General features: G+C 38.8%; 1 protein-coding gene across 1 annotated transcript in view; it reads right to left on the reverse strand.

The window, feature by feature from the left end:
- Nucleotides 1–15,562, reverse strand: part of nbeal2 (neurobeachin-like 2) — a 90,538-nt gene that overhangs the window by 31,284 nt on the left and 43,692 nt on the right. Inside the window, 17 exon segments of the mRNA XM_051130813.1 lie at nucleotides 151–307; nucleotides 898–1,073; nucleotides 3,542–4,228; nucleotides 5,047–5,135; nucleotides 5,219–5,378; nucleotides 5,508–5,666; nucleotides 6,040–6,190; nucleotides 6,295–6,397; nucleotides 6,862–7,021; nucleotides 8,748–8,881; nucleotides 9,335–9,506; nucleotides 9,709–9,801; nucleotides 11,085–11,167; nucleotides 11,276–11,618; nucleotides 11,704–11,823; nucleotides 12,399–12,531; nucleotides 14,592–15,223. Coding sequence (XP_050986770.1) covers nucleotides 151–307; nucleotides 898–1,073; nucleotides 3,542–4,228; nucleotides 5,047–5,135; nucleotides 5,219–5,378; nucleotides 5,508–5,666; nucleotides 6,040–6,190; nucleotides 6,295–6,397; nucleotides 6,862–7,021; nucleotides 8,748–8,881; nucleotides 9,335–9,506; nucleotides 9,709–9,801; nucleotides 11,085–11,167; nucleotides 11,276–11,618; nucleotides 11,704–11,823; nucleotides 12,399–12,531; nucleotides 14,592–15,223 — 3,552 coding nt within the window.

The following is a 15,562-nucleotide window of genomic DNA, read 5'->3' on the forward strand; positions in this document are numbered from 1 at the left end:
TGAATTTATATGTTATACACTACTGTTCAATGGGTAACAAAGGACATTTAAAGGATTTCCTCCATGTTCCTGTTTCAAACTCTTCTGGCTTTGGAATATGAGCGTGTAAGTTATAAAATCAGAGTGAGAACTTATCCCTCCGTTCCCCACCTTCTCACTCCATAGTGTTTGATTGTCAGTGCCCTCGGCGAACAGGAAGTCTTGGAGCAGCCTGAGGAGGCGGAGCAAAGAAGGCACATGGGGCAGGGACCCGCCCTGAGAGTCCCTCAAATCTGACAGTGACGACTCCAGCATCATCTCCAACAAACTACGACACAGAAAAGACAAGTAATGCTTCCGCAACGCCCCCACCGGCATAAAATATTTGTTCACAGCAGCAAAACAAACAGAATACAATGTCTTGAACAAGTCATCAGACAGGCACACCCTAAGACTTAAAGTAAAAACAAGCTCTATGGTGATGCAATGCTGGAGCCACACCAAAGAAAAGAAATAGTCCAGTAGTGCAAAGAACGTCTGCCCTCCAGAGATCTCCACCCTGCCCTCATCTGAACCAAAGGAATCCAGACAACACTTTCATGTACGGTACCTCCCTACAGTCTCAGCTCACTGATATCTACTGGATTTCAAATGCAGTAGGTTTTCTCATAATGGAGGTCATTTAAAACATGCTACGCATTTAAATACTTTAGGAGGGTTAGAAGATTGTTCAAGGTTCATCTGATTCCAAAAAGTTAATCTTCAAAATTCAATCAGTCTGAAAAAAATGTCAGTCTTCATTTTATCTCCCTGGGACAGAGGAATTCCTAATGCAGTGCCTTCTTTCTCTATTCTTTATGAGCTGTCATTACATCTGAACTGGTAAGTTTTAAAACATTAAAGTTTTAAGCTTCTTACCTGCGTTTGATGTCATCAGGTGGCCGCACCAGCTGACAGGATGAGCCAAGCTTGGTGAGGACAGAGAACACCTGACCCCTTTCTCTCCATATCACATCCTCAGACCCCTCAGTGCCGCTCCACAGCACAAAGAATACGATGTTCGTCAGCAAATTACACAACTCCTCCTCTGGAGCCTAATGGGGGAGATAAAGAAGCAAGTTTCAGTTATGAAAGTTATTAAAAAAGTAGAACTCAGAGCAGTCATTCGCAACTTCTTCGACTACAGTGTTTCAACAATTTTCGAGGGCCCCTTTTTCAGTTGTTTGTGGGTTTTTTTTTTTTTTTTTTATTAGATAAAGTTTTTTACCTAGTTAAAGTTGAGTCTGTGGATTAATTATTTTTAATCGAAGAAGCCGCTTTTGGGACACTTCTGAAACACAAGCATTGACGAGAGATGCCGCAAACAGCTCCGGAGGCCATGTTGGATCCATAATGCACGTGCACAGTGTAAATAAGGGGTTATCCAGGTATTAATGAGAGCGGCCGGGTATGAGGTGTTTTGTTGAAATTATAGTAAATTAAAGAATAATTATGTATTTTAAGTAAAGGTGACCTGTAAATGTGAAATAAATTGCAGTTTTGTGAAACATTCCTTTTTCGAACTGCCTGATAAAACACCTAATGAGAGAATAAAAACTTTTTTGCAATATATGGGAGGTTTTCGCAAAATTGACATGTTTCCATTGAGCGTATTTTCAATTCGCAATTTCAATTTGCGCAATTTGAAGGGAAGTGGAAGCGCAGCTACTGACAAAGGCTGATGGCTGAATGTTTGTCTTTTTCCCCCTTTTTTAAATTCAAATAAAAGATTTTACAGTGCAGACCAACCTTTGCTATGTTTGGCATAAATAGATAAATTTAATCTGTATATGCATTTTTTTTTATAAAAATGAGTTTTTAAATTAAATTAATTATTTAAAAAAAATTTTAAAATTTATTTTTCCTGGTCTAGAAATCATACTTTTAAAATGAGGCTTCTTCATATATCCAGGTTTTTCAAGACTGTGGGGAATACTGGTTCTTCAAAGACAAAATTCAGATATAACTTTTTTAAGTTATCTTGACATCTCCTTGGAAATTCCCCCTAGTGGGCCACGTGCCCCTGGTTGAGAATCACTGGTAGGTATAATGGTGCATTCTAGGGTTGCCCCCAATAGTCAACTAACTGTTAGCCGACGAGAAAAGGCTTGGTCGACCAAAATTTTATTAGTCGCTTAGTCGCAAAAAAAAAAAATTCCACAGGAAGAGGCGAAGTCACAGAGTCCGTGACAGAGAGAGTATTAACGGCTGGTCCATGTGGTAATATAGTACATCGGACTGGACATCCAAGTGCTCGCCAATCATTCATTGACCTCAAATATGGCTTATAATCTCAAATATGTAAGAAGTAGCAACTTTACATGGCCGCTTAATCTAATCTTAACCTAGAAAAATGCGCGCTATTGAAGTGTCTGTGTGGAGTGTGGAAGGTGAATAGTAGCGCGCTCCCTGCATGACAGATGGAGGTGCCTGTGTGGTCACTTGCTCTTAAAATACTAATTTTTGGTCATACAGATAAAATTAATACTTCTTTCAAATCTGTAAAGACTCTACATTTATTTGAATAACAACAAAACGTTGCGCTTTTGTAAAATAATTAAAGCAAACAGGGTACGCTTTCTGCCATCTCTGTCTCTGTGAACTTGAGGGCGAAACTTTGAAACTTTGTGCATACTGGCCTTACAGACATCTCTGCATATAGGCAGAGAGTGAAATGTCTACTTTTAAATGAAACAATTCAAACAGAAAACAAGTATTCTCACATTATGTGATCTGTACGAAAAACGCATACAGGCGTATCACTACTGTGGGGATGACAAGTCAGTGTCGACAACAATGCATTAGTTTATTAATAAATTATTAAAATGTTAATGCAGTCTCCTTGCTGTTTTTCCCTGACACATTCATAATTATTATATCTGCCAGTGCGCTGTGGCAAGCTTTTTTTTGTGTGTGATTGAGTGCTTATTGGACTATGTAGTTTTAATAAACGTGCGACTAATAGTTGACTAATGCTCAAAAAACTACTAGTCGACCAGAAAAACCTTTAGTCGAGGGCAGCCCTAGTGCATTTACATGGGACTTCTTTATGCAGATTGCTTTATACCCTAGTGCAGATGCTAGCTAACTGCGTTCATGCGACACCAGAAAATTAATGTGATTGGCTGTTGTCACTATGACGGTCGCATCAGTGCCAAGCTTCAGGCAAACTACATCAAGAGTTGAAGCCAACAACCCGTGTAAATGTACCATAAAACACTAAAGTGGCTGCCAGGGCATTGCTCTGCAGTTGCTGAGGTGTCCTGTGTGGTTGCTAGCACATTAGGTGAAAAGGGTAAAAATGGCCTAGGTTGTTTAATGGTATTAGCTGGGTTATTTTGGTCTAGCTAGACTGTTTTTTTTCAGCAGGGTCAATTGTCCATGATATTCTACTCCTTGGACTCCTGTTTATGCTGGAGACCTTGACCTTGCTTTCCATTTTGTCTTTAATTACACCTCTAGTCTGCTGTGTTAGTAGCTGAATGAGTGAGTGACTACAAGTAAGCAAGTGTTCAGTATGTACCTGTGGGTTGGATGTGTTAGAGATGGTGTCTGTTGGTGGTTCGGTGCTGTAGCTTGTGTCGTCCAGAACGTTGGACAGACTGGAGCTCTTGCGTGGCCTCATGCCTGGGAAGCTCTTACTGTGCTCCAAAGGAGACGGGGTCTCTGGCTGGCTACCCACAGGTGTCTGAGGTCCTTTCTGAAGGCTTAGTTCTAGCTCAAAGGGTGAGCTGAAGGGCGAGAGCGGCTGATACACGCTTTCCTCTTCCTCCAGCAAACGGGATGACGGAATGTCCACAGTGTTGGACAGGGTGGACGAATGACTGCTTTGTTCTCCAGAGTCAAATGGCTTGAAGTGGAGGGAATCATTCTTGAGTTGTCCAGTTGATGGAGGGGACTGGGAGAGGTCAGAGTAGCCTTCGGATGATTCTTGAGCTTCTTCCTCCTCGAACTCCTCTTCATGGCGGGCGGTGAGGGAAATGTAGACATTCTGCCGAGTGTCCTCCATTACACTGTCCTCACGACGGAAGACGGGTCTGGAAAGAACGGGGTCCAGAGAGTTGGTGGGGCTGGATAAAGAATTGGATTGGCTGTGAACGCGAGACTCGTATGACTCTTTGATGTAGAGTTTGGTGAGAACATCCTGCCAGCCTGACTGACGAGCGAGCTGCTTCACATACTCTTCATTGGAGTGGATCAAGTGGAAGAGCTACAAGGATGAAAGAGGAAGAGAGAAATGTTAATTTACTAATTTAACACTCAGTCATTTAGCTGAGAATAAACCATTACAGGAAAATCACAGCTTATAGTATGCTTAGAAATAGGTTTTGTTTTGCTTTTTGCAAATTAATGTCAGATGGACTGTATTTTGAGGTAAAGTGAGTGAACCTTGTATTGTCAGACATGTTGAATCTTTCAATTATAGCATATGAATTACTGGAGCGATTGGATTTTGTTTGGGCATGTGAAAAATGACAGATGCTGTGATTCATTAGTGAAGGATTCGTCAGACTAATTCAAATCTGAAACTGGTGAGTAAATTGTTTAGTGAGTAAACTGTTTGTTTGAGTCATTCATCTTTGTTACAGATCAGTGTTTCTGCTAAATCAACACATCCCTTATGTAACGTCACAACTTGTGTATCAACTAGAATTTAGAGTTTTTCAATTTAGAAAACATTTCCAATTTGGAATTATGCTAGCTCTTAGCAAGTTTGCTAACCAAAGTCTAACTGACAACGCAAATTGTTTTTCCAAGTCTAAAATGCTACAAAACCCCATAAAATAAGCTTATCATTAATACTGGTTGAACCTGGTTAGCTAGTCTTAGCTGGTTTATGCTGGATGTATCTGGTTAAAGCTTGTTTCAGCTGGTTTTAGCTGGCCTGACCAGCTAAGACCAGCATTACCACATAAAGAAGTGGTCAAAACCCCTCTAAAGCCAGTGTGCTAAACCAGTTATGGCCAGTCTGAAAGATTAGCCAATCAGCTTAGGCTGGTTTTAGCTGTTTTTCCAGCAGTCACTCACCTTACGACAGATATCTAGTCGGACGCTGAGGTCGGCGCGATGGGACAGGTACGCCACTGCCAACAGGTCTCTAAAATTAGGAGTGGGATCTACACCAAAAGACAACAAAACATACCAATCAACACCTGAAGTGTAAATTTAAAAACTACCATCCACTTTTTCAGCAGCTTACCTGTGGCGAGCACCTGCTCATACAGGCAGCGTACAGTCCCCATGGTGATGGGGACATCTCCAAAAGAGCAGACCAGCCCAAGGTATCCAGAGTCCTTGAGTTTGATGCGCACTTTACTGCGCTCAGGTATACGTTCACTCTTCAGGACTTTATACAAGACCTGCAGCAGAGCAGAAGACATGTGTTTGTATCACTATAAAAGATTCTGATCTCATCGTTTTGGTTTCAAAAGTTTACCTTAACACGTCATACTGCAATGTCACCATTTAAAGTGCAAGTTTATTCTCACCCTAAAAACTCTCTCACGAGCCTCATCGCCATAGTTGGTTTTGAGCAAAAGACAGTAGAGCTGCTCCACCCCTCGGTCCAGAAGAACCGTCACAGCCTGCTCTCGTGGAGAAGGTGAACTCCTCAATACAGTGTGTAACACATCCAAAATACTGATCACCTATAGAGAGGGAAAACATTCGGTCAGCAATTAGCAAACTTAATGAAATATGTAGCTGAAAACCCATTAAAAATTTACGATAGTAAAAAAAAAATCCACAACATTTTATGTATATTTTGGACTATGGGGGGGCGCCATTATTTCGATGACGTGAAATGGTTGCACTCTGTGAGCTACTGGCGCTACCTGTTGCTATTTTTACCGCAACACAATTTGGAATACGCGACTCTGAAAATAAACGCACAATGATACAATGCCACATTGTGCGGCTTTTGCCTGTAATTTTCAGTCAAGGAGTGATGAGAAGCGATGTAAGTCTTCACTTAGAAGCAACACACTAGGTTTTGGAACAGAGTAAGTTTGTGTGGTTCACCTGTTGCTCGTCCTGCACTATAGCAGCGTAGGCTAGTATACTGTGGAGCTCCTCAGCAGTGGGAGATTTCAGAAGGTCCTTCAGCAGAGAGAAAAGAGAGATCTGCACCGTCTGCCTCTCATCAGACAGAGGACTGCCATCCTTCTCCACACTGTGGACACAAAAAGAATACTTACAAACATCTTTCATCCACATTACGTATTTAGTCTCACATCTACCAGCATTCATAACAGTGCTTCTTAGTTCTGAACATACCTGTAGTGTGTCCGAATCGAGTCCAGGATGTATTGAACACCATATCTCTTGCGAGTCTTAAGCTTGCCTTCATTGATGACGGTGGTTAGGTACTGCACATGACCTACAAACCAACACAAATACGGACATACAGACAAAAGGGTTTAGAATGAACCAGCTAAGAGTACCACAAAGACTAGCACATAAGAGAAAAAACTTATGAATAAAGATATTATATTTGTTTTCTTTGCACACAAAAAGTATTCTCGTAGCTTCATAACATTACGGTTAAACCACTGATGTCGCATGGACTATTTTAACAATGTCCTTACTGCCTTTCTGGGCCTTGAACATGGTAGTTACGTTACTGTCTATTTAGGGTCAGAAAGCTCTCGGATTTCATCAGAAAGATCTTAATTTGTGTTCTGATTTGAACAAAGGTCTTACGGGTTTGGAACAACATGAGGGTGACTAATTAATGACAGAATTTTCTAAACTATCCCTTTAATGCAAATGAGTTGAATCATAAAAAAGTAATAGCTGCCATTAAAAGAATAGATGCCATTGTGATGTGTTTTCGGTGATTACCTAGGCAGACTGCAAAGTGGCTGTGGCTCCAGATCCTGAAGTCAAAGAGCAGGTACTGGTACAGCTGTGATAAGAGGGCGTTGTTGCCCTCATTGGACACCTGTTTGAGCAGGAACTGACAGGCCATCAGGACACTCATGTCCATCATGCTGCTGGGAACCTGGAGGAGAAAAACAATGCGATAAATCGACTTGACATCCCTTATATGTGACCCTGGACCACAAAACCAGTCATAAGGGTCAATTTTTCAAAATTGAGATTAATACATCACATGAAAGATGAATAAATAAGCTTTCCATTGATGTACGGTTTGTAGGACAATATTTGGTATGGTTTGTTGGTTATAGGACAATATTTGGCTGAGATACAACTATTTGAATATATGGAATCTGAGGGTGCAAAAAAATCAAAATATTGAGAAATATCACCTTTAAAGTTGCCCAAATGAAGTTCTTAGCAATGCATATTACGAATCAAAAATTACGTTTTTATATATTTACAGTAGGAAATTTACAAAATATCTTCATGGAACATGATCTTTACTTTCTTATGATTTTCTAATGATTTTTGGCATAAAATAAAAATCAGTAATTTTGACCCACACAGTGTGTTTTTGGCTATTGCTACAAATATACCCCAGCGACTTAAGACTGCTTTTGTGGTCCAGGGTCACATATATACTTTTATTTTTTATGATTAATCACGATTAATCGACTTGACATCCATAAATTTTCTGCCCAATTGCATTTTTTTAGTTAACGATTGGTTTAAATGCAGAAAAAAGATGCCATATATATATGAAGGACCTCTCCCATGTATGAACCCAGTTTAACTTTTCAAAAAAGATTAGTTATTTGTCATTTTTCTGTCATTCAAAGTGTCAAAATATCAGGTGGTGCAACCGTCCGGCCATAGTTAGCCTAAATTTATTCAGATTATTTTTCTGCATTATTTGGAATGATTTCAAAGTGTTTTGTAATCCTGTATAAAATTGCAAAGCATTTGTATTTACATTTCCATCATAATATATAAACAAACTTTGTCTGATAATTTCCATTTTATGAAATATCATGTGGTGTGACCAACAAGAAACTACCATTTTAGGACTTTTATGTTGAAATCCATTCAAAGATAGGACTTTGCATCATTTAGCAATTTGCTAGTGACCAATGGAAGCATCAAGCAGGTTTGTAACTGATGGTTTACATACATAAACGTGTCCTACATTAATGCATTTAACTGGCAGCCCATGTATTTATGCTTGAGGACTTATGTAACTATGAGTGTGTGTACTTGCCAACTTATCAAACCCGAGAAACTCTCTTCAAAGCCTGTCAAGTCACAGTACATTAAAAGCAGATCAGATATGACTTTTAATTTCGTGGAACAATAAAAGCCACTGCTGAGCCTAATGATCTTACAACAGATCAGAAATATATCAGCATCTGTTTCTATGAAATTCAGCTGCTGTAACAGACACCCATAGATATCATTTTTCCTTATCAAAATCATATCAGATCTGTTTCATATCACATGCATAGTATCTGACCTAACCACCAACTATGCAGCTCCTACAGATTTGAAACTTATATTGATTACGCGTTAAATGTCACAAGATGCTTTTGTGATAAACGTGTGAACTCTTAAATTGGATGCATTTACGTCAGATACTCAAACCTTGCTTATTCATTTCTTTAAAGATTCCTGGCACCAGATAAAACCATAAAGCATGAGAAACTGTGGTTGTGTGTGTATTGTGCAATATCACTGAATTGTTAACACAAGTGTTTCCTAACAGGATGCTACGCCTTGAAGTCACATACACCAATATGTCCTGTTAGACGTCCAGACGCCCTTTCAATTCACCCGTGTGTGTGTGTGCGTACCTTGCCGAGCATGGCTCCGATGATAGGCGGCCCGTGGCACTGAAGCAGGCTCTCCTGATTGGCCGGATGGTTGCGCAGCATGTTCTTAATCATCAGCAAAAATGCTGCTACACTGTTTTTCTCTAAACGGCCCTCTAACACACACACACACACACACAAAAGCAGCAATCAGTTTCACATCAGCGAAGTGTAACATTGACAAATAGCTGCAACGGCATTACATGTGAAATCAACAGCCAAAGGTAATATAAAGTTCAAAACTGCAGAATGCAAAAACACAAACTGGCCTGCAGGCTCTCACACAGGCATTTACAAGCACATGTAGAATCACTCAAAAACAACTTTATGAATCACTGCCTTACAGCAAAAATCAAACAGCATGCTCAGAAAATATCAATGGTGATTCATACTGCAATTACAGAAAAATTTACATCATCAATGTGCAAAGCAACTCGAAAAAGCCACACAACACGCTGTTAATGTTTCATGAGACTGCAGACTGTTTGAACTCTTTTCGACTGAGGAAAGAAAGACATGAACACGGATGTGTTGCTACCAATGTGTCACAGCTCTGACAGACTACTGACCAGATGACTTTCCCAGTGGTAGCAGCATGCCGGCAGGGCCCCTAGAGGATGTAAGCTCTGGCCCGAGAAGATCTGAAGTCTCCTGGCCTACAGTCTCGCCCTGATCCTGTAAACACACCTGCTCCAGTAGGGGCAGAAGAGCTCCCATCCCACCAACTGAGCTCAGCACATCCTACACACAGGATGATATAATAAAACATAATTAGTAGTTACTGCTCCTGCAGGGATGTATGATATTATGAGTTTTGTTCAGAAGTATGTGTTGAATACACACATTTCTCAACATTGGCAAACACAAAAGGCTGTACTGATGTCAGAACTAGATGAGTCACTCTGATCTTAAAAGATAATGAAGCTCAGTGATGAGTACACACCTTAACATCCCAGTTCACTACTCTGTGGCCAGTCAGCCTGCCATCGTACAGATGGTTGGGGGACAAATCCAAACAGATCTGGTTCTTAAAAGCCTAGAATGTGGATATTTAAAGTTTAAATCATATTTACACTAACTTTGTTTGGACATACAGTTGAGGTCAAAAGTTTACATACACCTCGCAAAATCTGCAAAATGTGAATTATTTTACCAAAATAAGAGGAATTATACAAAACACATGTTATTTTTTATTTAGTACTGACCTGAATAACTTTTACATAAAAGACATTTACATATAGTCCACAAGAAATATAATAGTTGAATTTATAAAAATTAAAAGTTTACATGCACTTGATTCTTAATAATGTGTTTTACCTGAATGATCCACAGCTGTGTTTTTTTGTTTAGTGATAGTTGTTCAAAAGTCCCTCGTTTGTCCTGAACAGTTAAACTGCCCACTGTTGTTCAGAAAAATCCTTCAGGATCCACAGGTTTTTCAGCATTTTTTGTGTGTTTCAGCCCTTTCCAACAGTGACTTTGTGATTTTGAGATCCATCTTTTCACACTGAGGGACTCATATGCAACTATTACAGAAGATTCAAACACTCACTGATGCTCCAAAAGGAAAAACGATGCATTAAGAGCAAGGGGGTGAAAACTTTTGAACAGAATGAAGATGTGTACACTTTTCTTATTTTGCCTAAATATGTATTTTTTTCATTTAATACTGCCCTTCAGAAGCTACAGAAGATACGTACATGTTCCCCAGATAACAAAATTCGTTAAAAGTTACCCTGACCCTGGCCCACATATGTGTTGTGTTTCCTTCTAAAGCATCAGTGAGCGTTTGAACCTTCTATAATAGCTTTAGTGTGAAAAGATGGATCTCAAAATCATAAGTCATTGCTGGAAAGGCTTAAAATACACAAAATTGCCAAAAAACCAAAGAATATGTGATCCTGAAGGATTTTTCTGAAGAACAGCAGGCAGTTTGACAGTTCAGGACAAACAAGGGGCTCATTAACAACTATCACTAAACAAAAAAACACAGCTGTGGATCATTCAGGTAACACAGTATTAAGAATCAAGAGTATGTAAACTTTTAAACGGTGTCATTTTTATAAATTCAAATATTATTTGCTCTTGTGGAATATATGTAAATGTCTTCTATGTGAAATATCTTATTTAAGTCAGTACTACATAAAAATAACATGCATTTTGTATGATCCCTCTTATTTTGGTAAAATAATTAACATTTTGCAGATTCTGCAGGGTTTACAGTATGTACAGTATTACAATATTTATCATATGTAATCAGAAATGTACAGAACAGTTAGTCAGATGGACATCTGGATGAATCTCTGAGCAGATAATTACCTGTGGTGTATAGTATAACACTAGTTTGCTGTTGACTTCTGAAGGTTCACCATCGGCTTTGAATAGAGAAACATTATTGGGTCCTGCAAAGCAAAGTGAAAAACAGAGACAGGCATTCTTTAACATGTGTTTCTTTGTGGTTGGAAATGTAAATTTCTGCATTATGAATGCAGTGGATGTTTCATTTATACCTGCAGTGAACAAAGCTCGTGCCTGAGCAGGCTGCAGAGCTTCATGGCAGATGAACACCGTGGCTAAAAGGCCACCCAGAGATGAAGGAGAGCCCCACGCAGTGTCCTGTAGCCCTGCCGGGATGGTGTGAACTGGATTTTCTCGACTCAACCCCGGCCGCCCCCCTGCGGCTGCCGCAAAGGATGCAGGGAAGGACTGGGAACGTGCAAGGGTGGGTGGTCCAACATGAGCCGCAAATGCCATCTCGGAGGGCGAGTGGGAAGGGTTGGGCAGGGTCGGAGAGGTAGTCATGGTGGTAGTGGTCCGGTGACCAGCTGATCCAATGCAGCAGGAAGTGAAAGGCTGAAATGTTGATAGTCAGACAGACCAATGAAACAAAACAAGTACATAATAAATCGAACTCCAGCAGACAATAATATTTACTCACCTCATTCAGAGAAGGAAAGCGCAGGGGTGCTGTTTTACACGGCACTCCATCTACATAAACAGTGACCACGTTCTGTCCAAAGGGCCGACGGCCAGGAACGTGAACAATGGCAACTGAGTGCTAGAGTGAAGAAAAGAAGGGTGAGAATAAGACTTTGAATGCAGAAATTAAATCTTATAATGATATCATCAGTGTTGGAGGTAATGAAGTATGTAATCAGATGACTTTTTTCAAGTAACTAGAAAAGTAATACATTATTAATTTCACTTTTGGTGTGAAAGGGCCTTTACAGTTGCCAAAAATATAACTTTTGGTTTTTTTGTTAGTAACACAAAAGTATTGTAATGCATTACTTTCCTTAAAAAGTAACTAAGTAATAGTTACTTTTTATGGAGTAACACAATATTGTAATGCATTACTTTTAAAAGTAACACTGGATATCATAAAGTAAGTTTCTTCAGTTGAAATCATGCTGAAAAGTCTAGTCAAGCTAAAGCTAATTCTGCAGTAAAACAAAAACACGTGATGCTTCTATTAAAAAGGTGACAGATTTTCTGTAAACTGAAAGGAACCTTCTTTTCACCTACTGCCACTTTGAGCAATATTCTTCTACTAATTATTTTCATACAAGTGTTGCTTTCTATTCCTTAAACAGTCTATGTAAATGTGTGTGAGTTGTGTGTAAGTTCACTAACCCAGGCGCAATCACTGAATGGGTGTTCTGGCAGAGAAACGGCCATGTATTCCTTTTTAGTACATACTGCCACCACCAAAACTTCTTCTGTGGTGAAAAACGCTTCAAAGCCAGTTCCGCTTGCTGTGAAGAAACTACACACAGGACACAAAACAGCTTTTAATCTATGAATACACATAAAACTATTACACTAAAGCTATTTTGATCACCAGTACAGCATGCTGTTAATATTGTTAGTTCTAGAATAAGTGTACTAGACTCATGCAGGAATACATATAAGAGTATTCTGTAATAAGTAGGCCTGGGCAATATATTAAATATATATACCAATTACTCAATATGATTTTGTTCGTAATATAAAATTAAGCAACAATTGTAGGGACAATGCAGAAAATGTGGACGGAATCGCAGAATCCAGTCATAAAAATGGAATTACCTGTATATCGAGGAATGTCACGGAATTTATCAAATTTGGGATGAATGAAACAAAATTGGTTCAGTACACTTCAGTCTTAACGCGATACGGATTAGTGTATACGTTAAGCCACAAAAATACTATTTAAATATGAATCCTGCAAGTTCTGTGTGTCTCTTTGTGAATGAATGACGCCGATGTGCAGTTTTGTTTACTGCACACATACTGAATCTCAGGTGATGTTCGCTGTGTTTTCAGCCTCTGCTGCCTCAATATATGAACACATGAATACAATTGCTTGAACTGCTTTGAGAGTCACTTCATGAACATTTTACCATTTCTTGTGAGAAATACTATCATATCATATACAAACAGAAACTTAAAGGTCTTTACAGCAAGCTGTCAAAATAAAAGTTCAGTTTAACTTGAAGAAACTGTGACAGAAATATATTACTTAATGTAATGACACTACTACGACTAATACAATTATTAGTAAACCTTTTTTAAGGAATATTTACTAGAATTTATTTACCAGAAAAATGTAAATACACAACTCAGTATTTCTGAGAAAAAAAAATAAAAATAAACTTTATATATATTTTTTTCAAATTAGAGATGCTTTTGATTACTAAAGCGTAATAAAACCATTAAAATGGAATCCAGGAAATTAATGGAAAACAAAATTTGGTAAAAATAAAACTGAAGTAAAGGTGTTTTATTGGGCTTTAAAAACTTAAATTTTGTTAAACCTTTAATAAGCTGCTGTTAAATTGTGCACGTTTCATGATTTCAAATAATTAGACATTCTTTCGATTAATATTTTTAATTTAATCATTAAAACAGACCCTAAAAAAATTAAAACAAAAAAAAACAGAATTTCATAGGGCCCTACAATGGTAAATATCATTATGATTTTAATAAGAATTTTGCAAATGTTCTATGTTTAATTGCAGTCATGAGTGCTAAGATATATATTTTAATGCCATTTCTGAATCAAACATCAGTAGTAAAATTGTTGTCAATGTTAAGTTTGTAAGTTGCAATTACTGATTACACTGATGCCTAAAATCACCTATAGATTTAAAACAATTGATTTAAAAAAAATATAATTCAATATAATAATTCATACTTAAATACACTACCAGTCAAAAGCTTTTGAACAGTAAGATTTTTTATGTTTTTTAAAGAAGTCTCTTCTCCTCTGCTCATCAAGCCTGCATTTATTTGATCCAAAATACAGCAAAAGAAGTAATATTGTGAAATATTTTTACTATTTAAAATAACTGTTTTCTATTTGAATATATTTTAAAATGTAATTCATTCCTGGGATTTCAAAGCTGATTTTTTAGCATCATTACTCCAGTCACATGATCCTTCAGAAATCATTCTAATATTCTGATTTGCTGCTCAAAAAACAAACAAACAAACAAAAACAATTCTTCTTCTTCTTATTATTATTATTATGTTAAAAACAGCTGAGTTTCTTAATGAATAGACATTTCAGAAGAACAGGCTTGGTGAGCAGAAGAGAATTCTTTAAAAAAACATTAAAAATCTTAAAAAACTTATGACTGGCCGTGTAGTTTAATAATGATCTGCTCATCTGCATTAACACAACCATTTACAACTATGACAATAAAAAGAAATGTTTTCTAAGCACCAAACAGCATATTACAATGATTTCTAAAGGATCGTGTGGCACTGAAGAATATATACATATATCAAAAAGACTAAAACAATTACAAGAAACGCATCTATCGTAAGCATTCTCGAACAAACCTGTAAAGCTGTTTCCTGCGTGGTCCCTTAGCCATCCGAACCATATTATCCAGGTTTGTCAGATGGGATTCTGAGTAGTGGTGCTGGGGTGGAGGAAAGTCTGTGTTGAGGCACACCCAGGCATGGAAAGCAAACGCGCTTCCTGACCAGCGTTGTATAGCTGGCACCATAATACCCGCCATAGGGGGCGTAAGGTCAAAATACTGCAAGGCGCTGCACCCACCCTCTCCGCGGGCGGCAATGGCAGAGAGCACCCTTACCACGCGCCCGCAGTACGGGTGAGGGGGTGCACCGGGCTCAGTCCTCAAAAGCTTCAGTAGACTTTTCAGTTCACAGGGCCGTAGAGAAAGAGATCCCAAGTCTTGAAGCAAACCCAAGAGGGCGTCCGCGCACTGCCGGTCGAGCCGCTCCGGGGGTTCGGACAACACCTCCAGCAGAGAGCCTACTAAGCCCGCCTCGACGGCTACGGTGCGACAGGACAGGGTTCCTCGACACACGGCCGCCAACCACTGGGACACCAGCAGCTGCAGAGAGCGAGAGCCCAGATCTGGCAACCACTGCAGCAGCAGGAGCAAAGGTTGTTCGTTGCTGATGCCCAACTGCATGGCCTGGGAATGCTCTCCTTCAACAGCCTGAGAGGAACAACATGGAGAGAAGGGAAGGAGAAAGCAAAAAGTACTAATATGAGGAACCAAGTTTTGGTAACACTTTATTTCAGGGTGTTCTTGTTACATGTTACATGTACTTACTATTATAATAACAATTAATTATGCCTAATTACACGCAAATAACCCTAACCATACAGTAAATACATGTAGTTAATCAATATTACTCAGTACTTAAATGTATAATTACACTGTAACAAGGACACCTTAAAATAAAGTGTAACCCAAGTTTTTTTTTTTTATAGCATAGCGATTGTTAGTCAAGATTCTGAAATAATCCATTGTTACAAAACTTACAGCATTAAG

Source organism: Labeo rohita, chromosome 16 (assembly GCF_022985175.1).
Source record: "Labeo rohita strain BAU-BD-2019 chromosome 16, IGBB_LRoh.1.0, whole genome shotgun sequence".
Lineage (NCBI taxonomy): Eukaryota > Metazoa > Chordata > Actinopteri > Cypriniformes > Cyprinidae > Labeo > Labeo rohita.